At 45.7% G+C, this 27,160-nt stretch overlaps 1 protein-coding gene across 1 annotated transcript in view; it reads left to right on the top strand.

Annotated features, from left to right (window-relative positions):
• Positions 1-353: 353 nt before the first annotated feature.
• LOC132589054 (unconventional myosin-X-like) overlaps positions 354-27,160 on the top strand; it is a 124,946-nt gene continuing 98,139 nt past the window's right edge. Inside the window, exons 1-3 of the mRNA XM_060261611.1 lie at positions 354-456; positions 23,715-23,813; positions 26,159-26,317. Of these exons, the coding sequence (XP_060117594.1) occupies positions 436-456; positions 23,715-23,813; positions 26,159-26,317 (279 nt within the window). The 5' untranslated portion in view covers positions 354-435. The remainder of the gene's footprint in view (positions 457-23,714; positions 23,814-26,158; positions 26,318-27,160) is intronic.

The following is a 27,160-nucleotide window of genomic DNA, read 5'->3' as shown; positions in this document are numbered from 1 at the left end:
GGGACTTGCCTTTCAGGGAACCTACCCTTAGCCCTTATCTCTAGCGTTCCAGAAAGCAGGCATGTGGAATGCGTCTCCGCGCGAGTTCCACCATCCCTCGAAGCAGAAGGCGCGGCGCAGGAGCAACACGCCCGCCGGATCCACCGCAAGGAAGGCGCCACCCAGTGCTCTCTCGGGCTCCAATCAGGCACCGGGGCGGAGTCGACGCCGGAGCCGGCTGCTTGGCTCGCTCTGCCTGCGGGATGCTTGCGCTGCGGCTCTTGCTGCTGAGCGCGCCGGGTAGGTGCTGAGGTTTTGGAGCGAGGGGCAGCGCCGCCGTCTCTCCAGGCCAGCCGGTGCCGGGAAGGACGCCGCGGAGAGGGGCGCACTGTCTCTCCCGCGTCTGGCAGACAGGCGTCGTCTTCTGCACGAGGCGGGCAGGAGATTCCGAAGCAGATGGACTCCCAGCTGCAAGAGGTGAGAGAACGGCGGGGATGATCTTGACCGGCGGACTGTCCCGCCCCCTCCAAGCCTCTAGTCCCTCGGAGTCTTGTCTTGGCCCCTTTCCCCAGAGATGGGGGTCGTGCGGAGGGGGGGGGGAGCAAGCTCTCCTTGTGCTTGGTAAGGGGGCTACCTGACCGAGAGGAGGTCTTCAGCCGTCCCTGCTGGATTTTGGTACCCCCGGATGGTGGAGTGAGGTGGCAGCCGTGGGGATTCTAGCGGAGCCTCTTGGCGGCTGGAGTCTTGACGCTCACTCCTCTCTGCCCATGAAAGATGTGGAGCTGCACCTCTTTTCTGTACCCTCCTCTACAGTGATCATTGACCCTAGAGGAAGGGGGGGCCTTCCGCTACGGTCCACCTTTGGAAAGAAGAGGGAGGGCAAAGCTACCGAAACCCAAAAGATCCAACAGAACGTTGTCAGCAGGGGATCTCCTTGTCAGTTTTAAAGGGCGAGGAGTGAAACTTGGGTGAGACTGGCAGCTTTGAAATGAAATATTCTAAACGCTGTTTTAAACTGGGGGGGTGGGGGGTGGGTTATCCCCACAGAGACCACGGAACACAATGGCAAGGCTCCGTCTGGTTGACAAAGACATGGCCTGATTAGGTTCAACAGGAGCCCTGCATAACTTGACAACTTGGTGGAGTCATACCGGAGAAGGTTACTCTCCTGTGTGAATCATTAGTACCTTGGAACAAGGGGGTGGGTATTTGGGGATGGGCAGGAAGGAAGGGGGGGGGGTGGAATCTGTGCTGCAGCATGCAACTTCCATCATTGCTTCAGGATGCTCCCTCTGCTTTTTGTCAATGCGTAGGCCTCACTGGCAATGAAAAGGGAGGCTTTGAGCCTTGATTTAAGGGGCTGATCTACCATGTTTCAGTGGACCGCGTGAATCGTTCCTGTACTTGTGTTCAAGAGCAAAAGTAGCTCTGTGACTGGATAAATCTCTCAACTGACCCATGAAATCCAAAAACTTGCTCTGAAATACTGGGGCCTGCTGGAAGTGCCCACATCTGTATCACTGATTTCCACCATAGAGTAGTATCTGCTCCTGTAGCTAGGGCAAAAAAAAAAAAAAGTCGATGCTGAGAGTGGAGGTAAAAAGGGTCTTCCTCTACTATGAATGGTTTCTAGGAGCTGATGTGAGTTTTTCCACCAAGTATTTGTCTGTCTTTCTGTCTCTCTCTCCCCCCTCCTTCCAGGTCCATGGGAGAATGCCTGGGCCACTTGGGCGTTCTACTTATAGTCCCATAGCTTCCTAACACTATTTCTTCTTAGTGCCACTGGGCACAAGAAGAAAAGCTTTCTAGATGAAGCTGCTCATTAGTTCTCTTCATGCTAGTAGCTGCTGGTATTCTCTTATAACCATCTTGCTTGCCTTGACCATTGCCCAGTGCATGCCTTCTTCATAGAAGTTTAAGTTATGCGGCTGTCTCTGTATTGTACCAATTGCCACATGCATGAAGGGGTACCTTGTGACTTTTCTTCTCCCTCCTCCCAGCCCAGAAGCCGTAAGGTGAGTCGAGGCCTGGTTGTGGCCTTGTTATGATTTTAGTGCAAGAGGTTGCTCTCTGCTTCGTCAGCAAGACAGTAGTTGTAGGACCAATTGCGTCTGAGGAACGGGATCTTAGTCAGGCAGAAATGACATTGTGTTTGTCTTTCAGGTACCACAAGTATCCAATTTATTTATTATGTCATGTCTGAAGATCCCGTTCTCTGGAAGCAGTGCTAGATGACGGGCAGACATAGAGGGCTCGTTATTCTTTCCTTCTGGGAACATAGCTGGGGATGGGTGGGGGATACAGCAGAGTAGTATGAACCCAGACAGGCAAGTGGAGAGGGCTGACAGGGTCTTAGGGCCACTTTGGCCTTCTTGATTGATGCTGGAGATTTCCCACCCTACATTATCTTCTGGGCCATTAAGCTCAGTGTCTGAGCTGTCCATGCACTGAGGGGAACAGAAGCGGATAATGGTTTTGAGAGGCGACATCTTGCCCCCATCCTCTCTTTGTTTTATTTAACTGAACAGATATTTTTATGGATTCCACCCTACTCCCCTCCCCAACGCTTGAACAGCAGGCTATGTCTGCTGCTCCCTCCCCCCAGTCCCCCTTGTACAGGACACATCCAGGGGCTGCTGTACCCTTTAACTGATTAACCTAATGCTCTGCAGAGCATCTGGTGCCTAGCTGTAATTGTAGGGAACACACACACAAGGCAGCCTCTTTCTGCCCCTTCTTAGTAGCTGACAGCCGGTAAGGAAGAAGCTTGAAAGGCAGACAGGGCTGGCAAGAGGTTTCTATGTCTGCTGGGCTCAGAACGAAGCATTGCCTCATGACGAATGGTTAACAAGCAGCCCTGCCCTGTAGGAGCCTGCCTCTTTGGGACAGGCACTGCCAGAGACCGTTTCCTCAGTAGCTCCTAAGCCTTACCTTTGTTGCTTTTTCTTCCAGTGAGTCTGTTCCCCCTAGAGCACAAGTAATGGACCTAAAAAGGATCTGTGCAGCACTGCTGTAAAAGGCCAGAAATCAAGGGGAGTTTGCAGGGCATCTGTTCTATTCATCGTTTTATAGTACCTGTTAGACAAACTGATGCATGTTTAAAAGAATGGATTTTTCTACTTGAAACACCAGAATATTATCAGTTTCTCTTCTTGTCCTCTTGTTGCTCCCTTCACCTCCCCACACCCCCCATTATCCCATCATGGTCCCTGTAGGACCTCAGGATGTCATAAGCATCACATATGAACATATGAAGCTGCCTTCTACTGAATCAGACCCTCAGTCCATCAAAGTCAGTATTGTCTACTCAGACTGGCAGCGGCTTTCCAGGGTCTCAAGCTAAGGTTTTTCACACCTATTTGCCTGGACCCTTTTTTGGAGATGCCAGGGATTGAACCTGGGACCTTCTGCTTACCAAGCAGATGCCCTACCACTGAGCCACCGTCCCTCCCCTTACATCACTTTGCTGCGTCCTTCCCCCTCCCATAATAAGACATATCCTTTGGGAGTGGATGCCAGCAAGTTCATTTCTAGGAGGTTTAGGGAGTTGAGCACAGCCTGGATGCTATATCAACCGTCTTGGGAGCCCTCAGTTTGAAATGCATGAGACATACTGTGGTTGCTTTGTCTTGTGGGGAAAGAAATTTGGGGCATGGTCAGAGGCCTTTTCCTTCATGACGATTACTTCGTATATTCCAAGGCTTAGTTTTGTTACTGACGTGATTTGGGATCGAAATCCTAGCATGGTTCAAGACCTGGGGAAACACCTTGAGAATGCAGATTCAAAAAAATGGAATGTTTCAAGATAATTGTAAGTGGGGGTGGGGGAAAAACAGGTCTGTGCCGTAGTCCACGTGGCTATGTACTGTGCACTGACTGGCATCTCTGATGAGAAGGAGAAGCACATATCCGGCAGTCTGGCCCCCGAGAGGGTTTGTTCCTCTATTTCTGGCTTGTGGTATTTAAGAGGTCTAGCCATTCTGGGCCTGGAGAGGGTCCTTGCCCCGAGCAGCATATCCTATAAATTGTGGGGCTAAGAAAAGCAGTGGAATGAGTGAGGAAGTTGACTGGGGCAAAGGCAAGGAAGCACAGACTCAGAGGTAGGGTTGCCAAGTCCAATTCAAGAAATATCTGGGGACTTTGGGGGTGGAGCCAGGAGACATTGGGGGCGGAGCCAGGAGCAAGGGTGTGACAAGCATAATTGAACTTCAAGGGAGTTCTGGCCATCACATTTAAAGGGACAGCACACCTTTTAGAATGCCTTCCTTCCATAGAAAATAATGAAGGATAGGGGCACCTTCTTTGGGGGCTCATAGAATTGGACCCCCTGGTCCAATCCTTTTGAAACTTGGGAGGTATTTTGGGGAGAGGCACTAGATGCTATACAGAAAATTTGGCACCTCTACCTCAAAAAACAGCCCCCCCCCCAGAGCCCCTGACACCCGCAGATCAATTCCCCATCATTCCCTATGGGAATCGTTCCTGGAGGTGCATAATGCCTGGGGGGTGGAGCTTCCCCCGCTGGCCAGCTGGCTGGGGGAGGGGGGAAGCCTGTAAAACCAGGGGATCCCCCGCTGGGACCTGGGGATTGGGAAGCCTACTCAGAGGGCCAGTGGACTCTGGGCTCTTCTTGTTCCTTTATTTATTTACTTCATTTTGACAACATTCTTCCCTTTTCGCTTTTATCCTCACAACAACCCTGTAAGGTAGGTTTGACTGAGAGTGTGTGACTGGCCCAAGCTCACCCAGCAGAATTCCATGGCAGAGTGGAGATATGAACCTGGGCCTCCCAGGCATGCGTCATGGTGGCTCCTTGCTTAAGCTGGTTTTCCCCTTAGCATAAGAAGAGCCCTGCTGGATCAGACCAGTGGCCCCGGTAGTCCAGCATCCTGTCTCACACCCTGGCCAACAACAGGGCATAGAGGCCGAGACCTTCCCCCAGTGTTGCCTCCTGGCTCTGGGATTCAGAGGTTTAGTTACCACAGCTAGTAGCCACTGATAGACTTATCCTCCATGAAGCTATCTAATATCCCCTTTTAAAGCTGTTTGTTCCCGTGGCCATCCTCTGGCAGTGAACTCCACATTTTGCTACTGCCCATCAGCTTCAATGGATCCCCTCAAAATCTAGTATTTGGCAAGAGGGAGAAAAAGCTCTCTCTGTCAGCTCTTTCCGCCCCGTTGCATAATTTTATAAATCTATTATCATGTCCCCTCTTAGTTGTCTCTTTTCTAGACCGAGAAGTCCCAGACGCTTCAGCCTTTCTTCATAGGGAAGGGGCTCCAACTTCCTAATCATCTCGGTTGCCCTCCTGGCATTACTGTTCTAGGTGGAGGACTTGGCCTCAAGTGGCAGCTAAGTGCTGTGTTTCAGGTTTAAAAAGACAATTCAAAAGTATGAGCTGGATTGTTCGACAGGGCATCCCTCTGGTGCTGCGGGACTCCTGAGTGGCACAGAGCCCATTGTGCCAGTTCTTCAGTGCCTCGGCATGTACTGTGGGCAGACTGCCTGCTCTCTGAGGACCTCTGCCAGCAGCCACAGGCGCTTCCCGTGGCGGGTTGAGAAGCAGAGCAAATTTTGAAAGGCTGCCTTTCTTTGCTTTTATTTTTGAGGAGCAAAATTATCTATGGGGGGGAGGGTGCAGGGGGACAAGAATGAGGTCTGTTTTCCCTGCCACACGCTCCCTCTGTGGACTTAGCCAGGAGCTTTTCAGCAGGGGAAAGCTGGCAATGATAAAGCAGAGAGTTGCAGTTCCATGGATGGCGGAAAGTGGCTGTTGTTTGCCATGGCATTTGCATATATGGATGTATATTTGAGAGAGAGAGGAATCCAAAGTGAGCAGTGATGGAGCTTTCCCTGCATGTCTGTGGACAGGAAGTGAGTGACACAGAGGATATGACTCTCTTTCTGTGCCATGGCTCTTTGGGATGAGCAGGAATGTCTGGGTCAAGGACCGAGAAGTTGCTGTTATTTGACATCAATTTGTGGTTCTGCTTGTTGATTCAGGGTCGGCAGTATTGAGCAGCTGTTGCAGACAGACACTTTCCTCTCATTTGGGTATCTTAGGAGCTGCTGGCTGGCTGGCAGGCAAGCAGCCTCCTTGAGCATCTTCCGAAACTCTGAAGTTCATTCAAGCCATGTTGAATTAAATCTGCACATTGTTTGGTTGGATTTTCTGCCTCTTATGATGTGTGTTGCCTGATTGCTGCCTTGAGGAATTACAGCAAAGGATATCTGATGCTTTGATAGTGAGCAAGCCTTGAATTCAGCAGGAGCTCACAGGAGCACAGCTTCTGAACCTTTCTGAGGGTTCCCCCTCCTCTTAGTATGTGCAGCTGCATAACAATCCCTGGATAAGCTCCACCACCTATTTTTCTACAAAACGACCCCTGATAGTGAAACGATGTATACTGTGTGGGTGTTCATTAAGTTATTTCTAACCTACTTCTTTGATAATTTGCTGTTAAATCTCTGCCTTATATGTATGGACAGGTAGATTCCATTTCATTGTGTCTGAGGAAGTGTGAGTGCACATGAAAGTTTTTTTTTTATTTTTTATTTAATTGGAGAGCCAGTTTTATATAATTTTATTTTAATTGGAGAGCCAGTTTGGTGTCGTGGTTAAGTGCGTGGACTCTTATCTGGGAGAACCGGCTTTGATTCCCCACTCCTCCACTTGCACCTGCTAGCATGGTCTTGGGTCAGCCATAGCTCTGGCAGAGGTTGTCCTTGAAAGGGCAGCTGTTGTGAGAGCCCTCTCCAGCCCCACCCACCTCACAGGGTGTTTGTTGTGGGGGAGGAAGGTAAAGGAGATTGTGAGCCGCTCTGAGACTCTTCGGAGTGGAGGGCGGGATATAAATCCAATATCTTCATCTACCTCACAGGGTGTCTGTTGTGGGGGAGGAAGGTAAAGGAGATTGTGAGCCGCTCTGAGACTCTTCGGAGTGGAGGGCGGGATATAAATCCAATATCTTCATCTACCTCACAGGGTGTCTGTTGTGGGGGAGGAAGGGAAAGGAGATTGTGAGCCGCTCTGAGACTCTTGGGAGTGGAGGGCGGGATATAAATCCAATATCTTCATCTACCTCACAGGGTGTCTGTTGTGGGCGGGGGGGAGGAAGGGAAAGGAGATTGTGAGCCACTCTGAGACTCTTCGGAGTGGAGGGCGGGATATAAATCCAATATCTTCATCTACCTCACAGGGTGTCTGTTGTGGGGGAGGAAGGTAAAGGAGATTGTGAGCTGCTCTGAGACTCTTCGGAGTGGAGGGTGGGATATAAATCCAATATCTTCTTATTATTATTTATATCCCGCCCTCCCCACCGAAGGCAAGCTCAGGCAGCTCACAGGTTGGGGTCAAACAATGATAAAACAGCGATAAAACATAAAAACAATTATTAAAACATCAATATCGATAGGTGCTAGTGCAGTAATTCATACAACAGCTAAAATTTTGATGGTAGCAGTATAACTGGCTGGTCAGTATTAGGTGTTCCAAAGGGATCCCAGATCACCTTAGCGTGGTAAGAAGTCCAGAGTGATGTTTCTGGTTTATGGGCCTAATCTGTTGCTGTAGAAGTTGCCATTATGGAAAAGCATGGCGGAAGGGTGCCGTTTTACAGGCCCTGAGGAACTGCGAAAGCTCTCGCAGGGCCCCAACCTCCTCCAGCAACTCATTCCACCAGCTAGGTGCAGCGACAAAAAAGGCTCTGGCGTTAGTTGACTGCAGCCTAACTTCCCTGATGCTGGGAACTGTCAACAGGTTTTGAGACCCAGACCAAAGTGCTCGCTGGGGCATATACGGGGAAAGGCGGTCCCTAAGGTATGCAGGACCCTGGCCATATAGAGCTTTAAAGGTTAAAACCAGCGCCTTGAAGCAAATTCGGTACTTTATTGGTAGCCAGTGCAGCGCTTTCAGCACAGGCTGAATGTGTTCCCGTAAAGGAACTCCCATTAACAGCCTGGCGGCAGCATTCTGCACTAGCTTAAGTCGCCGGATTTGGGACAAGGGCAGCCCTTGAATAAAACTTTGTTGGTCTTAAAGGTGCCACTGGACTCAGTTTGTTTTACCACTTATCCTTTTTAGATCCAGCTGGCAATCAACAAATTAAAAGCAACAGATCTTTCCAATGATACTGTTCAAGCTTAATATACTGCATAAAATGTACATGTATCAAAACAACTTATGCACACACACTACAAGAGAGACAGCACAGCCCAGCAACTTATACCTCAAACCTCCAGCTAGCAAGCCTTGCCTTCCAAAGGACAATGTATTGGAGGCTTTTCAGCCTCCCTGGGCTGGGTATATCATTCTGGTGGTTCTGGGACTAAGAGGACTGTATAAGTTAATGAGGTCCAGGTCTGCTGAGCAGAAGGCATGCCCAACAGACGTCTCAGAAAATCTGAATGTGTGGGTCTACATAGGGAGAGTCCTTCAAGTAAGAAGGTCCTTGATCATGAACAGCCAAGTGGATGAGCCAGCCTTGCTTAAAATTAATGTACAATGACTAATGACTGAAGCAGGCTTTGAGGACCTTGGGGTAGGCAAACTGTATGATTAACTAGGCAACTGCACTTCAGAAATTTGTGTACTTTTCACGCTATGGGGTGAGTTCATTGTTTACCTTAAACGTCAAGTGATAGATGTGTCTGATTAATATGTCCATCTTAAGGGGAGGGACGGTGGCTCAGTGGTAGAGCATCTGCTTGGGAAGCAGAAAGTCCCAGGTTCAATCCCCGGCATCTCCAAAAAAGGGTCCAGGCAAATAGGTGTGAAAAACCTCAGCTTGAGACCCTGGAGAGCAGGGGAGGGATGGTGGCTCAGTGGTAGAGCATCTGCTTGGGAAGCAGAAAGTCCCAGGTTCAATCCCTGGCATCTCCAACTAAAAATGGTCCAGGCAAATAGGTGTGAAAAACCTCACCTTGAGACCCTGGAGAGCCGCTGCCAGTCTGAGAAGACAATACCGACTTTGATGGACCAAGGGTCTGATTCAGTATAAGGCAGCTTCACATGTTCATATGTCCATCTTGAGCACTAGGGTAATATAATGATTAAAGTATCAGACTAGGGTGAGATAGACCCTTGTTCAAACTCTCACCCAGCTTTGAAACTAATCTCATGACTTTGGGCATGCACTCTCAACCAGATATGTTTCACTGAGTTGTTGCGAAAATAAAGCTGGGGAGCCAATCATGTATGTTGGTTTGGATGCTCCTGGGAGGAAAGGCAAGACAAAAGCATAATTGATATATCATGAATCAAACATTATAAGGAGATCTTTTGTAGTATCTGATATTAGGGTTGCCAACTCTGGGTTGGGAAATTCCTGGAGATGCTGAGGAAGGGAAAGGACCTCAGCAGGGTATAATACCAACAGTAGAGTTCAGTTTCCAACCATTTTCTTTAGGAGAACTGATCTCTGTTATCAAAGATTTCAGGTTTTCATGGCTGGTAACATCATTAGGGTTTGTAGAATCTTTCGGGCTCAAGTGCCATGTTCTACTGGAGAAAGTTTTCCTTCCAGACGTTTCGTTCTCAGCTGCGGAGAACATCCTCAGTGGCGTTGCAGCCGGAGCAGGCGCTCTGACCTTCTTGGCTGCTGTGCATTGGCTGCGTACATTGACTCAATGCACAGCAGCCAAGAAGGTCAGAGCGCCTGCTCCGGCTGCAACGCCAGTGAGGATGTTCTCCGCAGCTGAGAACGAAACATCTGGAAGGAAAACTTTCTCCAGTAGAACACAGCACTTGAGCCCGAAAGATTCTACAAACCCTACTCATCTCTGCTGTCTGGAGATGAACTGTAATTCCTGGAGGTTGGCAACCGTATCAACTCAGATATAAACGCTGAGGCCATTTTTACATTCAGCTGCCAGTCACTGAATATTGAATATTTTAGTGGTGAGACATCAGCTATACATGCATTTCAGCCAGCCCTTAAATCAAAACGTATTTTTTCTTTCTAAAAAATTGTGTTTCTAGTCAATACAAACATATGCAACTGTTCAGAAAGATTGGAAATGTAATCTAAGAAATATTAACTTCCAAAACAGTTCTGGGGTCTGTCTCTCTTTCTCCCCCCCATCTCCATGTGTATATGAACTGCATAGCTCTGCTTATCAGCTCCCAAACAGATTGACAACTTGAGTTTGCCTGTTTCCGAGTGGAGTAAGATTCCTGAAGTGTCTATGCAACAGCCTCTCATTATTGCCACATGTTAGAGCGGACCATGGCCTAGATTAGGGACAGGGAGCTGGCTGCACAGAGCCTCAGTTTTACTCCATGGTCTTCCTGGCAGATCTCAGAGAAAGTCGTGCTCTTGTAACTTTCTCCAAGGCAAACCATCCTGCGACATCTTCAGAGTTTCTTATTCCCCTCCTCCACAATCCAAATAGCAACAGTAGCTCTCTTCCTGAGAATCTCAGTCACACAGAACAAAGATAATGGATAACTTTGATAGAATTTATGTTGTGCCTCACACTACAGGCAGGCAGTTAAAGAGCTCTTTGCTTGGACATAGCAGCTGAAGAAGGAGAGCTCTTCCAAAGCTTCTGTTACTCACACTGGAGATGACAGGGTTAAGGAGATTTTTGCGTATTGCAGCAGGGAGCAAGCTTTCTGTCCCCTGAAGCTTTGTGTGTGTGTGTGTGTGTGTGCATGTTTTTAAAGGAGCAACCAATGGCCCAAGCAATCAATGTTAGAGCTTTGCCAGTTCCTACCTTTCCATGTGATTATTTAGAGCCATGTACTTGGATTTTATCAAGGTCACTGCTGAATTTTAATCTTGCCCTCTTTAAGCATTTGAAATTCCCTGGGCGACTGGAGAGGAGTGATTCCGGCTTCTATTCTTAGGCAAGAGAGAAAGGGGGATCCAACAAATCATGGAACTGTTTGCTTGTCTTTAGCCCCAGCCATTCGCTGGAACAAATTGTAAAGCCATCAGCGGAGAGGAGAGAACCCTGGAGGATAGCACAGCGTTAAAAAGCAGCCAACATGGATTTGACAAGAGCAGTTCATGCAGCTGAGCATGCCCTTCCTCCTTTGAAAAGGTGACTGCCTGGCCTCTGCAGGCGGATAGGGGAGTTGCCATTGATATAAATGTACCTTGACTTCAGTGAGAGACATTGGCATGACTCCATATGATGTGCTCATACGTAAGCTCAGAAGAGTGCAGCTGCCTGGCTGCAGCTCCATCAAGCCCATGTGGATCTACATAGCAGCAGCTTGCTAATATATATTAACGGCTTGCTGTGGAAAAAAAAAGAAGAAGAATCAAGCATTGACTGAAGCTCCACATGAATTTTATTGTGTTGCCCTCAGAGTTTCCAAGATTGTGGTGGTGTCCTGCTCAAATACCAAGAGCAAGTGCCTCCTTACTCATATCTCTCCTGTAGGCAGACAATTCTTGAAATGAGGAATGTCCCATAGGATCAAAGGGGAAATGCCAGCCTTTGATTTTAACTGGTGCAGAAAAGCGTTTCATGATATCTGACTCAGGAGACCTGGGAAGGACTTATGGAACATCCAAACAAAATTTCTTCTGGATACTTCCTTAAATTTCAATGATGTCCTTTCACTGGGTTAATGGCATTAAATGTATGTGTGTGAAACCATGTATTGTTGTAACTGCCAGTATATCTCATCTCCGTTTAGGTCATGTGAGCGGCACAGTGTCATTTAGTCAAGGGTCCAAAGCCCATTCCGTGATTTCTTCCCACCCCCCTCCCTTCTTCAGTATCAGTCATGCGTTTATTGAGCTCTGGCTGTTGTGTGCAGAGAGTAAAGAAACAAGAGAGCGCTGGTGCAGTGGGAAGGAAAATGATTTTATTCCGTTATACTGTCCCTATCTGCTTTGCATACACTTCTTCTTTAGGGGGAGATCTATAAGAATGTAGAAAAAAAACAAGAAAAAATAATTACCATTAAAAAGCAAAATTAAGAAACTTAATAAAAAAGACAGTAATTTTTGTTCCCACTAAGTCATTGTTCTTTTAGTTTTTTCCTTCTGTCTTTGGTGTGACCCTCTTCATCTGTATATTTTATGCCATTAAAGGTTCTTGAACTCACCTGTATGTTGTATACACAGCCACTGATGTGGAAGTTGGCAACTGGTGGCATGAGAGGAGCATAATACTGGGTAGCGCCGCGTTCAGTCTGTGATATAAGCAGTAGCCCATTGTAGTGAGTTGAATTCTGAGTCCTTAGTATTTTTCCATGCAAATATTGCTGCACTTCTATCAATTCAAGGCCAGTCAAGCACAAATCCACATGTATACATGTTAATTGTTTGTATGGCCAAAAAGGTAATAGTGTTTTTTTTTTAATTTGCACGCATAGGAAAACGCTGAAGCTGAAAAAATGGCATAAATCAGAATCTGACAAAATAAACTCCTGCAAAGTTGTCTGACCCAAATCTGACAAACATTCGTTTTAAAAAAGAATAGCACTGCACAGACTGCTGATCAAACTGCTAACTTCTCTGTGCCTGCCTATTAACAATGGAAATACCCAAAGCAGCTATTGAATAGATCAGGAGTGGCAAAACTGCAACTCAGGAGCCACGTGTGGCTCCTTCACACATATTGTGTGGCTCTTAATGCCCCCACCGCCCCATCAGCTAGCTTGGAGAAGGCATTTAAAGTTGCTTTCTTTCCACTTCCCCTTCCTTCCTTCCTTCCTTCCTTCCTTCCTTCCTTCCTTCCTTCCTTCCTTCCTTCCTTCCGTCCATCTTGTGGCTCTCAAATATCTGACGTTCATGTCTTGGCGGCTCTCAAACATCTGATGTTTATTCTGTGTAGCTTTTATATTAAGTAAGTTTGGCCATCCCTGGGATAGACATTTTAAAAATGTAAAGCCAAGAAGCCATGGATTGTATATATGGGTTTGAATATATAATGGTATTCTTACTGGATAGGAAGCAGGACAGGGACAGTTTTGAGCATTTCAAGTATTCATAAACCTTAATATTTAAAAGCATTGTTCACAGCCAGGTGGGCTATGTTGCAAATCTCAGATGTTAGCAATACATTCAGTAGACCATCAAAAGACATTTATGCATCTGTCATACACCAGGGGCTGACTGAACTGGGACACTGTGTGTTCATATCAGGCCGTGTTCTAAGGTGGTTTTAAAAGGGTCAAACCATGTGAGATACTGGAAGTTCTGCTTTGAGAGTTTCCAAACATTTTTCCTTTGTGAATGGCAACTGTGTGGGAGCCCAAATTCAAATCAGAACAGTAGCTGGGAAAAGGGGGGACTCAGCCCCTTTACCTCACAATAAACAGCAGTTTTGCTGGGTTGTCGCAGGTGACAGCCTTCCAGTGTCTCATCTAATATGACCCACATTTGCAGTTATAGGCGTTGGATAACGAGCCTTCACAATGTCACTTAAATTCTAGATAACTACCTTCACTTCAGCATATATTTAACTGCCTATAGGAACCTAATTTATAATCAAGAGTGGAACTGACATGGGGTCTATAAGCTGTTCTCATATCAAACAGAAACTTTTGTAGGTTTAGGTAGAGCTTCTTAAATAACCCCTGGCAATCTAATTGGCATTCATAAGCAATTTTTTTTAAAAAAAATAGGACATGAAGTCTGACATATAAAATAAACACAAACATCATGTTCAATCACTGCAATTTATATTATCAAAGGCAGCAGAACTAACAGTGCAGCCCTAAGCAGAGTTATATACTTCTAAGTCACTCATTTCAGTGGACTTAAAAGAATGTACCTGTGTTTAGGATTGCATTGTACACATATTAGGCGTAAAGCCCTAGGACTGTTGAATTCATCTTAGGAAGTCTCCGCATATGGACCCACACTCAGTTTCTAAGAAACTATACCTGTCAGAGAGAGAACTAAGCAGGAAGAGAGGTCAATAATCAAGATGCACTGCTTTAATGAAAAATTTGCCCTGAGAAGTGAATAAATAACATCACAGTCCCATGTACTTTAGAGCCACTTCTAATATGTTTTATTCATGTCACATTAAATGCAGATTTTAACTCTTTGTGTCTCAGGTTGAAGCCAGGAAAAAATACCCAGCAGGCTGTATCCATAACCTTTACTCTGAGCTGCCTATCTGTGGGTATGCTAAACTGATAACACTGATAAATTGAGGACACTGATAAAACAGCCAGTTGTGAATGACTTTCCATATTAGGAAGACTGAAACTTGTGATAAGACCCAGAAACAACACGAAAGCTTCTTGGATCATCAAATACAGATGGAGTAGATTTCTGTGTCGAAAGACCAGTTCACACATGCACGTGCTTCTCTTTCTATATTCAGCAGTTGTGTGGATGGATGTATTTGATGTAATGAGATCATAATTTAAACGCTCTGTGTGTTTTGTTTGCAGTCTGTGTTTACTTGCTCACACATGTAAGTCGCAGCTTGATCCTGCAGTCATCACTGATGAGCACACATGCGTGAACCAGCCTGAATTAAAATGTGGCTGTATGTTTATGAAACTGTCTCCAAAGTCACCATCAACAGCCAGTTTATTCTCTGGAAAAAGAAAAGATCTCATGGTGAAGAAAGAAGAGAGCTACTGAAGTACCATGAAGCAAGCACCAGACCTGGTCTCTAGTGCTATGCTTCTGTATAGATGGTTATCAGAAGGGCCTGGCTTTTGCAAGCCTATCCTGTATGCTACCAGACCTTCCTGTATAGTAAGTGGAACTCTCTGTTCTTCTGGACTGTGAAAAACAAGTGAGGAAGGAAGCATTAAGGAGAGTTCTCATTACCTCCGAATAGGCTGACTCCCTTTCAGTCCTCTTATCACAGAATGGGTTGGTGTATAAGAAGACGGCAATGGTTTTACTCTGATTTTGTTGACACTGACCCCATGTGATGTGCTGTCACTCTAGATAACAGTGAGCAATGCTCTTGCACATTAACAGTCATAAGGCTACTGAACGAGTGTTGTTTTGTATTGGAGTAGGGGGAGAGAGTGCAAGCAGTTTGGTAGTCCTTCAGTTTCCCACAAGGAGGATGGGCGGGAGTCAGAGTGGTGGTTAATGCTGGAAGGAGCCCTGAATGCCAGCTTGCAAGGAAAATCCAACCAAAACACACCCTTTGCTCTATCTCCGTTCTTTCTGGTGTGGATTATACCTGGACTAAGACCCAAAGTGTGTGTTCTCTGATTCAGGGACATTCAACTCGATTACTAGAGCTAAAACTGGGGACCAGGCAAGGGAACAACACCGGCTTCACTTGCTTCTTTTGTACCCTACTTTTCTCTTCAGTGGAGACCCAGAGTGGCTTACAACATTCTCCCTTCCTCCATTTTATTCTTACAACAACAATCCTGAGAAGTAGATTAGGCTGAAATTATGAGACGGGCTAAGGGCATCCAGCAAATTTCCATGGCAGAGTAAGGATTTGAACCCGAGTCTCCCAGATCCTAGTCTGACACTCTGACTATGAAGACTATAGACTAACCAGGTTTGGTGAGAAATCACTACTCCTGGTTAGTCCATAGTCTCCATACTACTTTCCAGTTGCAGTGGCATAGATTGCATATACCTGCTCCCTTCTGTGCCCGAAAAGAGCCACAGGCAAATATGATAGTTCATAGAAAGCGCTGGCCCATAAGCCAATCATATAGCTGAGATTACAAGATTCTCCAGGAACAGCAACTGCCTTCTGTCCAGGGACATAAGAACATATGAAGCTGCCTTCTACTGAATCAGACCCTGGTTCCATCAAAGCCTGTATTGTCTACTCAGACTGGCAGCGGATCTCCAGGGTCTCAAGCTGAAGTTTTTCACACCTATTTGCTTGGACCCTTTTTAGTTGGAGATGCTGGAGATTGAACCTGGGACCTTCTGCTTACCAAGCAGATTCTCTGCCACTGAGCCACCGTCCCTTCCCCAAACATAAGAGAAGCCATGTTGAATCAGGCCAATGGCCCATCCAGTCCAACACTCTGTGTCACACAGTTGCCAAAAAACCCCAAGTGCCATCAGGAGGCCCACCAGTGGGGCCAGGACACTAGAAGCCCTCCCACTGTGCACCCCCCCCCCAAGCACCAGAATACAGAGCATCAGTGCCCCAGACGGAGAGTTCCAGCGATAAGGACAGAAGGTGCCTGGCCCACAACGGCCCTTCATACGGCCCTCACCAAAATTACTGATAAGTCTGGCTATATTGTGCTGTGCGCATACACACATGCATGTGCGCACACAGACAGAGTGGTGCTGCTTGTTCACAGAAGTAGAGACTTACCCCCCATCTCTGGAATAACAGTCAAAATGGACACCATTAGGATTGCTCTGTGTGCTTTCTTAAACAGAAGACAATGTGAGTTAACCAAGTCTTATGTAGAAGATGCCTCTGGATTTACTCTAAGGCAATTGTTTTGTGTGAACATATGCCAAACAAGTTGAAGACTAGGCGAAGGGCACATTCTACATAAGAGGGCCCATTGATTCCCTGGAAATTACAGGAAAGCACACCAAGTATTCCAAGAATCAGCAGGAATCTGGTGACACTTTGGAGGCTAACAATATTTTCTTCTTGCAGAAACTTTAATCAGAAGTAATGCAGCGGGCAAGAGCCCCATAGAGCAGAGTGGTAAAGCTGCAGTACTGCAGTCCTAAGCTCTGTTCACAACCTGAGTTTGATCCTGGCGGAAGCTGGGTTCAGGTAGCCGGCTCGAGGTTGACTCAGCCTTCCATCCTTCCGAGGTTGGTCAAATGAGTACCCAGCTTACTGGGGGGCGGGAAGTGTAGATGACTGGGGAAAGCAATGGCAAACCACCTCATAAAAAGTCTGCCATGAAAACATTGTGAAAGCAACGTCACCCCAGAGTCAGAAACGACTGGTGCTTGCACAGGGGGCTACCTTTACCTTTTTTAATGTAGCGGACACTACTAAGCAAACTTTTATGCACAAAAAGGAAAAAAATAAGAAGTAAATGCATCTCTTAGAGTGGGTTGTAGACTTGTAGTCCAGGTAAAATCTTGTTAGTTGTGGAAGTGCCACTAAGCTCTTCTTTATTTTTTTTCTGCAGGAGACTAACTAATATTCCAAGGTCGGTTTTTTTGGTAGCCTATTAGCTGATAAGCATGCATTGGGGTTCAGCAAGCTTCAGACATGTGGATTTGGGCAGATGTGAGACACAAAACTTAGTATCTTAGTACTAGGATCCTACCAAGGGAACTTTGAACAGTCCTCTGCCTTGCTGTCTGTGAGAAGTGGAGATGCAGCTGAGAAGGCGTTTGAATCAGAGGAGAAGAGAGTTAGTAATTAGATTGATTTTAAAGGTATTGCTTGGTTCTTGTTCCTTAAAATGGCAAATCTGCCACCAGATGTCTTTGGATGTGACCTTGTCTGAATCTGCCAAGTTAAGCACAGCAGTGGGTCTCTCCATTCAGCAGAAGAGACCTCCAAGAAAGGGAGGGAGGTGTCAAATGATTTGCCCTGACCTGCAGCTGTTCACAACAATTGCCTGGCTTCTTCATCGTGCTTGTTATTGCCTTACAGTCTGCTGGCAGGGCAGCCACCTCATTTCATATCATTTATTCTTTATGCAGGTACATTGTCTCGCTCCTGTCTTTATTCTGAAGCGAGTGTGTCATCTCATCACATGTCACATGCAAGCTGGGAAATTCACATCTAAAAATGCTGCAGTCCCTCTACCCCCCAAGCAATGCCCAAATGGATGTACATTTAACATGGAGTTAATCTTGTAGCTGGTCTAATGTCATATAAACCCAGCTCTGTGCTGGTATCAGCTATATAATTATGATTTGTCTTTTGCACTGTAGGAAGAACTGCAGCCATGTTTGAGTGACTTTGGTTCAGTGTAAACATTGGAAAGGGACAGGGCTACCGGGAAACAGTCACTGGATGTGTAAAGATATCCTTGTTAGCATGTAAATACACAATATTCTTCTGAAGGCAAATATTTAAAAAGTATTCACAAAATTTAATGAAGATCAACAGTCATGAACAAAATCACACAAATTCAGTTTTGCTGTATCGTAAGAGTGTATTAAAGGCTTTTTGGGATACAGTGGGGGACCATTCTAGGCCTTATTTATGAAAATCTATTCCACCCACAGCTAGATGTCATTCACAAAAATCAGTGCCATAACAGACTATGAGTTAGTAGAATGTTCTAACTTAATGCTCAGGTACATTTCTAAAGTCAGGGATCTGTCGAGCAAACTCTCACACACAGAAAAATCACAGTTACAAATATGTTTGGGAACCGTTACAAGGAGCTCATGTGCCCAACTGATTGTAAGTAGCTCTAATACAGTAGAAAACGCCACTGGTCTCTGGGAGCACAGACCAGAACTTTTTCTGGCCTAATAGTGATGGTACAGTCACTGTTGAATAGGAATTTGCAATACTTATATAGTCACATCGCACACAGCATTGCAATTAACCTGCTAACTGCTATTTTAAAAGTATCGGTGAAACTCCCCACCCAAATTCCATATGGCCTTCATTTCTGAAAACCATTATTGATTCTCTCCTTTGCACTTTTCCTCAGGGACTGATCAGATCACCTCTTTTTTTTTCCTTGTGGGTCTACTGAATGCTCTTCTCCCCCCCCCCTCCTGCAGAGCTCCTGCTTCCATTAGCTAATTTCTGTTTATATGAATGCATCACTTATTCATAACCCTTTGGATCAATCAGAAAATGCATTTCATGAAACCTGATTCTAGTTTTAACTGGAGGTTGTAGGCTCCCCATAACTCATGAAGGCTTGGTCTGAGGTACATAAGATGGCCACTCTGAATGAAGGGTGTCCAGACAACATCTTGATACTAACCTTCTTATGGGTGCCTGGCAACTGTAGGTATCAATCAGATATATAATTATGATTTGTCTTTTACACTGTAAGAAGAACTGCAGCTATGTTTGAGTGACTTTGGTTCAGTGTAAACATTGGAAAGGGACAGGGCTGCTGGGAAACAGTCACTGAAAGAAAGAAAGAAAGAAAGAAAGAAAGAAAGAAAGAAAGAAAGAAAGAAAGAAAGAAAGAAAGAAAGAAAGAAAGAAAGAAAGATTCTGCCCAGGATTCACCAATCAGTACAGGTCATTGGACTTGGACTACTGTGAGGTAGTAAGCAGAAAACCTGAGAGAAAGAGAGAGAGAGAGAGAGAGAGAGAGAGAGAGAGAGAGAAAGAAAGAAAGAAAGAAAGAAAGAAAGAAAGAAAGAAAGAAAGAAAGAAAGAAAGAAAGAAAGAAAGAAAGAAAGTTTTTCACCAATTCACCAGTACAGGTCATTGGACTTGGACTACTGTGAGGCAGAAAACCTGGGCAGGAGCACAAAGAATGAGAGCTGACCCTTGCTTGAGAATAGTCTTATCACGGTTGAATCTTTGCACAGAACATTCTCTGTTATGGTTGTCTGAGTAATCCCCAACCATTTAGTCAATTTATTGTCAAGACACGTCGTAACATGTAAAATAACATAAAATTCACAATTAAAATTTGATGCAATCAATAAAAAAAGGAATAACATTTCCCAATAATCTATTCCCAATTAAAGACCAGTGTTTTGATGATAAAATCCAACATTTTCTCTTTTCCTCCCTCCTGGTTTTGAGCTTTTGAAATAATACTCCACAGTAATGGCTTTGCGATGGCCAGTAAATTGGTACAGATTTTAGCTCTGAGTCAGAATTCCAAGGAACTCCAGAATGTTGCAAGACCTTGAGGTAGCTTCAGGAGAGTTGCCTGAAGGAGCTTCTTGTCACGCAGCTCATCTGTGACAAAGAGCGAACATCAATTCAGTCACCTCAGGGAGGCACAGAGCGGAAAGGCACTCTCTATATTTACTGCCACAGCTTACAAAGCAGTGTACTGGCTGTCAACCAGACCCTCACCCAGCCTGCCCCCTCTGCCGATAAGGGCTATCATTTCCCCAATCAATCCTTGCTCTCCAGACTTCCATAAAGGCAGGCTCTTGCCTCCTGGCAGAAGCTTTGCAGAGGCAGCCATGGTTTTTATCTTGATTATTCATGCTATTGAATAATAAATACCCTTCTTAGACCAATGGCGGGGGAATCTTGCAAGATCTTCTAATACTTATATCTTATAAGATAGATGTGTTGTTCACTCCCTGAAACAATATAGTACCACAGCCTAGGGCATGCTTCATTTCCTGTGCAAGTATGTCCTAGCCACGTAGGACTAAACGAGGCCACTTGGAGTTTTTGCTTTCAAATGAAGCTTTGTTACAGCCTGGAGATAGCTCAAGATACTCTGCTGCCTTAGTGAAAATTAGTTTCGTTCCTTCCTTGCTGCATGTTGTTCCAGTGAGAATAGGAGGTGGGTAGTGGCAGTTGTGTTACCTTACCACCTCCTTCGCGACTTGCATCCTGTTAAGGAAGAGGCTATGGCTCAGTGATAGAGTGCTTTGCATGCAGAAGGTATTGAGTTCAGGGCCAGGCAAAAGTGAAAGATCTCTCTCTGTGACTTGACGTTGCCGCCGCCAATCAGAATAGATACTTCTCACCTTCATATGGTCTGACTCAGTATCAGGCAGCTTCAGGTGTTTTCCTGCTTCCTAAGTGAATAGAACAACTTTGAACACACCTGCTCTCCCACCAAAGACCCTATACTGGAGTGAGTGACTGTCTTCCCTGTAAAAGATTCCCTCAGTTCGTACAGCATTTCTTTATTTCTGTTGATACTGTCTTTGAGTATTTTACGTTGACCAAGAAGAGGTTGCTACTAAATCCCTTAGCGCTGGCCCTATATTCAATGAGTTAATTTGCCGCAGTACAGTGGTACCATTATGTGGAGGTAGGTAACCCTGGTGAAGCCCCTAATTCTTGCTAGTGGAATGTAGCGGAATTGTAAGGCGAAGGAGCAGAACCCAAACTTAGTCCATGCACTATGCTTCTTCAGGGGTGTCATGATCCTAGGCCTAGTGAGGCGGGCTCCAGGGAAGCCTGTATCCGAGTGTCTACATTTCCCAGGATCCCTTCCGTCCCTCTGATTGGATGGGCAGCAGTTCCGGAGAGAAAACTTGCCCAGTGTAGACCAGAGGCGTGGGACTTGGGAGGTAGGTAATAAAAGATCTAGCTAGAGACAGGGAAGTGTTCTCTCTGGAAGCTCTGAGTAGAGAGGCTGCAGTCTTGAGAGTTCCCTCATCCAAAGAGTAGTGAGTCAGCTGGCATTGGAGGAAGGGAATGTTTAGTTAGTTGCACCGGGGCTTTTATTTTTTTTGTACCACCTTTACTGCAGATAAGGTTCTTCCTTATCTGCAGTTCTGTGTATTTTTGAAATGATAATGCGGAAAGGTGATGAAAATTTTTCATTTGCTTCATGCAACAGTGTCGTATAAATGGAGAAGGGAGATTGAGAAAGATTAGGCATTCTCAGTGGGGCCAATAGCGCAACACTATTGAATATGTGCACAACTCTGAAGGTGCTATCCTAGCAATGTTTTTGTTACCTTTCTTATTTCGGAAAGCATGTGTTATCCTGCAAAGGCTCTAACAGTGTGAATGTTTTAATCTAATTGTGGTGGAAGCCTGAAATCCCACTAGACTAGTGTCAGGGAGTCAGAATGGTAGTTTTGTTCTTGCTGATGGATCTCAGCACTCTGAGACTGGTTGGTGCTGCTGAGGCTAATGAACTTACATTAAAAGCATTACCTGGTGTTCTTGGAAACAGAGTAATCCATATTCACTGGCTTCCATTTGCCTGAGTGTTGGTTTTTAAAAAAAAAATAATAATAATAAAATTATGTTGTCCCTATAACATCATGGGATGTGTCCTCAAGGAATGTATTTGGGATATTGGATTAATTCAGGAAGTGCAGGTGATCCTCACAGTCCTGAAAGCCTGTGTAGATTTGCACACTTAACTGTCCTTGGAAACCAGAGATGGTTCTGCAGTTTGCACGGCTGATTTCCCTGTGTGGTGCAGAAAGTTCTCAGGGATCTAGAACTGCCATTTTCCAGCAATGCTTTAGAGTGCTGCCAGGGCTGGCCCTAAACTGTCTGGCACTCTAGGCAAGACTAGCATCTGGAACACACCCTCATACTGATAATGTCACCGAGACACATAGGGGCACCTTAGTGGTAGATCTGGACCTCTTTCAGTTGGATGTGTCCATGGGTACGGTGCTGATGTTTCCTGACCGGAAAGCTGTAATTCTGTAGTCTTTATCTGTCTGGGCGTTAAGAGCAATACAAAAGAGATACTTCCTGAAATTCCTGTGGCATTTATTTGTACATTACACATATGTGCAAACCATATGTAATGATGTTCCAATAGCTGCTATTCTGAAGCAAGATGTGCTTTAGCAGGTGGCGATCGAGAGCTGAAAAGCAGTGTAGAAAGAGTCATTGAATCTCCCATCCTTTCCTCTGGTCCAAAATTGCTCCCCATCAGGCCATTTTCCTCCCTTGCGTATCTTATTTTACTGTATTGAACTCCTTAATCCAGTTTAGGAAACTGTGTTTAAATTGGGTGTTTACTTTTTATTCTCTCCCATAAATTGAGTTCAGTTTGCTGAGGGAAAAGCAGAAGCATGAGGCCTGGTGCAGTGTGGGATACTTCCATTTTCCTATCCTAGCAACAAACTTACATCTACACTCCTGAATGTACTTATCAGCTGGTGCCCCCTGGAGGTCAGGGAAGGATCCCAGTGTGGTCTTTCTTGCTAATTTGGCCTCCTTGACCAGATGTATATCAGAGGCTTTTCCACCCTATTATCATCTTTCAAAAAGACTATAAAAATGTGTGTCTTTGGGGTAACCATTTAGTAGAACCATCTGCTTCTGGGATTTGTGTGTTTATGGAGAGGGGTTGATAAATTCCTGCTGTTTGCATCCCTGCAAACGCTCAGTATAGAAAAATGGAAAACAGTATATTCCCGATGCTGAGACCCAGAGATCCATAGAGGCATACATGTTATCTGATTTCTCACGGCGCCATTATGCTGTACTTGATAACTTGTAGTTGAATGTGTGAATTGGCTCCAGAGGGGGGGGGAATTGTTCTTGAGGAGCTGTGAACGTTTTCTGTGTACTTTTTGGTCTGTAGTGGGTAGGGTTGCCAATCCCTAGTCGGGGGCAGGGGACCCCCTGGTTTGGAGGCCCTCCGCCCACTTCAGGATTATCAGAAAGTGTGTGTGGGGGGCGGGGTTTGAATGTTTGCTGGGGACTCCATTATACCCTACAGAGACTGGTCCCTATAGGGTGTAATGAAGAATCTGGGGCTCAGGGGGCTGTTTTTTTTGAGGTAGAGGCACCAAATTTTCAGCATAGTATTTGGTGCCTCTCCTCAACCCCCCCCCCCCAAAGTTTCAAAGTGATTGCGCCAGGAGGTCCAATTCTGTGAGCCCCAAAAGCAGGTGCCCCCATCACCCATTATTTCCAATGACGGGAAGGCATTTAAAAGGCATGTGGTCCCTTTAAATGTTATGGCCAGAACTCCCTTTGGAGTTCAGTCACATTTGTCACAACCTTGTTCCTGGCTCCACCCCCCAAATCCCCAGATATTTCCAGAGTTGGATCAAGTAACCCTAGTAGTGGCTCCTCCACACCTGCAAGTTGTAACTTGATGCTGGAGGCATTGGTGAGCATGCATGGGTTTAAAAAGAGCATGGAGCTCTTTGGCTACACTTCTCAAAGGTAGGAGAGGGTGCTTCTGCTATTGGTAGGTGACCACCACGGGGGTGAAGATGCTCACAATGGGTATGTGCAGAATCTGTGCTTAGGCTCCTGCTGTGCATGGTTGCAGGGAACTCGCGTGTGGCTCCAGGAGAAGGACCAGCTGCAGCCCTGCACTGTTGAATCCTGCGCTGATGGGTCAGTGCTCTTCACTTCGGACTATGGTGAGGTAAGTGAAATGGAAGAGCGCGATTGTTATGGACCTCTGGAGATAGCTCTCCTGGATAATTCCCCTGTGCATTTGTGCTAAATAAAACCTGCCGGCTCTGGAAGCTATTCTGTGACCATAACATGCTACATTGCCAAGTGTTAAACATCACAGCTTATTTTATTCCTTTGTTTTTGGCTTGACCGCTTATATATATATATGTTTTCTTAAGACTTTGTCCTCTGTAAGCATTGCAGGTTGTTTCTCTGTGTTGTCGATAGGCTCTCTGGTGCTGAATAAAGCAATATAGTACCAAAATACTAGCTGTGAGCACAAATAGGCTATCTGAAGCAGAAACATACAAGCAATCTGCGCAGTAATATTTCTAAAACTAGCAAGGTCTGAAAGTGGTGATAATCCCAACAGTGATGTAATGAATCTGTTCCTTTTCACCTTTCCTAAGCAAATCCTTCCTCTGATTTATGAAGGAAGGAGGTGTGCTTCCTCTTTAGATTTGGACATCTTTCAGCATCTTTTAGCACATGCACAAGATGCTATAATGGAGATCAGTGATCTTTTAAAATTAAATTCCATTATGGACCCTCTGTTGGTGTTTTCTAAAGAGAGCTAGATGGCAAGGTTAGCCACACACCCACTCAGTGCATTTATTATTTTATTTGAGTTACTTCTTTTATAGTCCACCTTTCTGACTGAGGCTCAAGGTGTATTCCACAATTTAAAACAGTGCAAGAGCAATAGAAAACATACAAGTTCTAGGGTTGCCAGCCTCCTGGTGGGGCCTGGATCTGCTCTTACAACTGATCTCCAGCTGGCAGAAATAGGGTTGCCAAGTCCAATTAAAGAGAAATCTGGGGGATTTGGGGGTGGAGCCAGGAGACTTTGGGGTGGAGCCAGGAGACATTGGGGGTGGAGCCAGGAACAAGGATGTGACAAGCATAATTGAACTCCAAGGGAGTTCTGGCCATCACATTTAAAGGGACAGCACGCCTTTTTAAATGCCTTTCTTCCATAGGAAATAATTAAGGATAGGGGCACCATCTTTTGGGGCTCATAGAATTGGACCCTCTGGTCCAATATTTTTGAAACTTGGGGGGTATTTTGGGGAGAGGCACTAGCTGCTATACTAAAAATCTGGTGCCTCTACCTCATAAAATAGCACCCCCAAAGCCCCCAATACCCATGGATCAATTCCCTATTATTCTCTATGGGAATCGTTCTCCATAGGGAATAATAGAGTACCTAGTAGACATTTCCTTCCCCCCCCCCACGCTTTCTAAAGGGGGGGGGCTCCATACCAGGGAATTCCCCCCTCCCTGCCCCCTCCCTCTCTCTCTCATACACACACACAAACACTTACCGTACTTGGTCTTCTTCCAGCAGAATTTGCTGGCTGTGAAAACGAAAGTAAGATTGCACAGGAAAAGAAAGTTCCTGTTTCCTGTGCAGCCTTAAAGGGCCGTTCCTGTTTCCTGTGCAGCCTTAAAAAGGGATCCCAAGCTGTAAAACATGATGCCTGCAGGTATGTTCTCTCTCCCCCGCCCCCAGACTTTTTAAGAGCGGGGGAGGAGGCTGAAAATTCGGGAGTCCCCAGCCAGGGCGGGAGGGTTGGGAAGCCTAGGCAGAAATCAGCTCCCCTGGAGAAAATGGCTGCTCTGAAGGGTGAACTCTGTGGCATTGTACTATGCTGAGGCCCCTCCCCTCCCCTCCCTTCCCCAAACCCCACCCACTCCTGGATCCACCCCCAAAGTCTCCAGGTATTTTCAAACACAGACCTTGCAACCCTACATACAACTAACACTGAATGGACTTTGATTGCAAAAGTAGAGAGCAATGTACTAAACCAGTATAATACATGCAAACAATGCAACACAACTGGGTTTCAGAATTGCAGAGCAAAGTGGTGAAAACGGGCTAAAGTTTTTCAGACATTGAACTCCACCACATTATACTCTCCAGAGCAATTCTGCTTAACGTATTCTGCAGAATTAATGGCAGTGAGCACAGATCTAAAGTACAAACTATGGGGCTTTGTATCCAGATACCGCTGAGTGGCTTCTGAGGACCTCTTCAAATACGTTATATTTTTTAGGTATTCATCTACAAGTGTAAAGAGTGAATGTGACATTTTGCTCTGTAAACATGTAGATGTGTCAGGCAGCCATAACTGGCTGTAAATCCCCATCGAATATTTGCTGGGTAGCCATTTTGGGGGTTGAAGTGGTTCAGAGTATTCCTGTGGTTTTGCATACTACTTATTGTAAAAATGTACCTTGCTTATCAGCACCTTTAAAACATACTGTTTTGCAGTTTAGCATTTCTCTCTCCCATATTTTCCTTCCCTGCAGAGGTTTTGCTACCCATGGGCCTCTCTGCCCAGGGAAAAGATCCTGCCAATGCACCAGTCCAGCGTGGAGGGAGTGGAGGATATGTCCATGCTGGGGGACTTGCATGAGGCTGCCATCTTGCTCAATCTGCACCAGCGCTACCAGCAGGACCGGATTTATGTGAGTGATCTGTATTTTGCCACCCATAGCAACTGCTGTTCCTGCACAACCTGTTCTTGTCCCCGGCTCCTTCTTTGTCTTCACTATAACCACAGACTGTGGATATGTAGATTTTTTTTACTTATGGGATTAACAGTTTGCGGATGACACTAAATTGTTCAGGGTGGTGAGAACCAGAGAGCATTGTGAGGAACTCCAAAGGGATCTGTTGAGGCTGGGTGAGTGGGCGTCAACGTGGCAGATGCGGTTCAATGTGGCCAAGTGCAAAGTAATGCACATTGGGGCCAAGAATCCCAGCTACAAATACAAGTTGATGGGGTGTGAACTGGCAGAGACTGACCAAGAGAGAGATCTTGGGGTCGTGGTAGATAATTCACTGAAAATGTCAAGGCAGTGTGCGTTTGCAATAAAAAAGGCCAACGCCATGCTGGGAATTATTAGGAAGGGAATTGAAAACAAATCAGCCAGTATCATAATGCCCCTGTATAAATCGATGGTGCGGTCTCATTTGGAGTACTGTGTGCAGTTCTGGTCGCCGCACCTCAAAAAGGATATTATAGCTTTAGAGAAGGTGCAGAGAAGGGCAACTAGAATGATTAAAGGGCTGGAGCACTTTCCCTATGAAGAAAGGTTGAAACGCTTGGGACTCTTTAGCTTGGAGAAACGTCGACTGCGGGGTGACATGATAGAGGTTTACAAGATAATGCATGGAATGGAGAAAGTAGAGAAAGAAGTACTTTTCTCCCTTTCTCACAATACAAGAACTCGTGGGCATTCGATGAAATTGCTGAGCAGACAGGTTAAAACGGATAAAAGGAAGTACTTCTTCACCCAAAGGGTGAT

The sequence above is a fragment of the Heteronotia binoei genome, chromosome 21, assembly GCF_032191835.1.
Source record: "Heteronotia binoei isolate CCM8104 ecotype False Entrance Well chromosome 21, APGP_CSIRO_Hbin_v1, whole genome shotgun sequence".
Classification (NCBI taxonomy): domain Eukaryota; kingdom Metazoa; phylum Chordata; class Lepidosauria; order Squamata; family Gekkonidae; genus Heteronotia; species Heteronotia binoei.
Note: the sequence above shows the minus strand (reverse complement) of the source record. Positions and strands in the feature narration are given on the sequence as shown.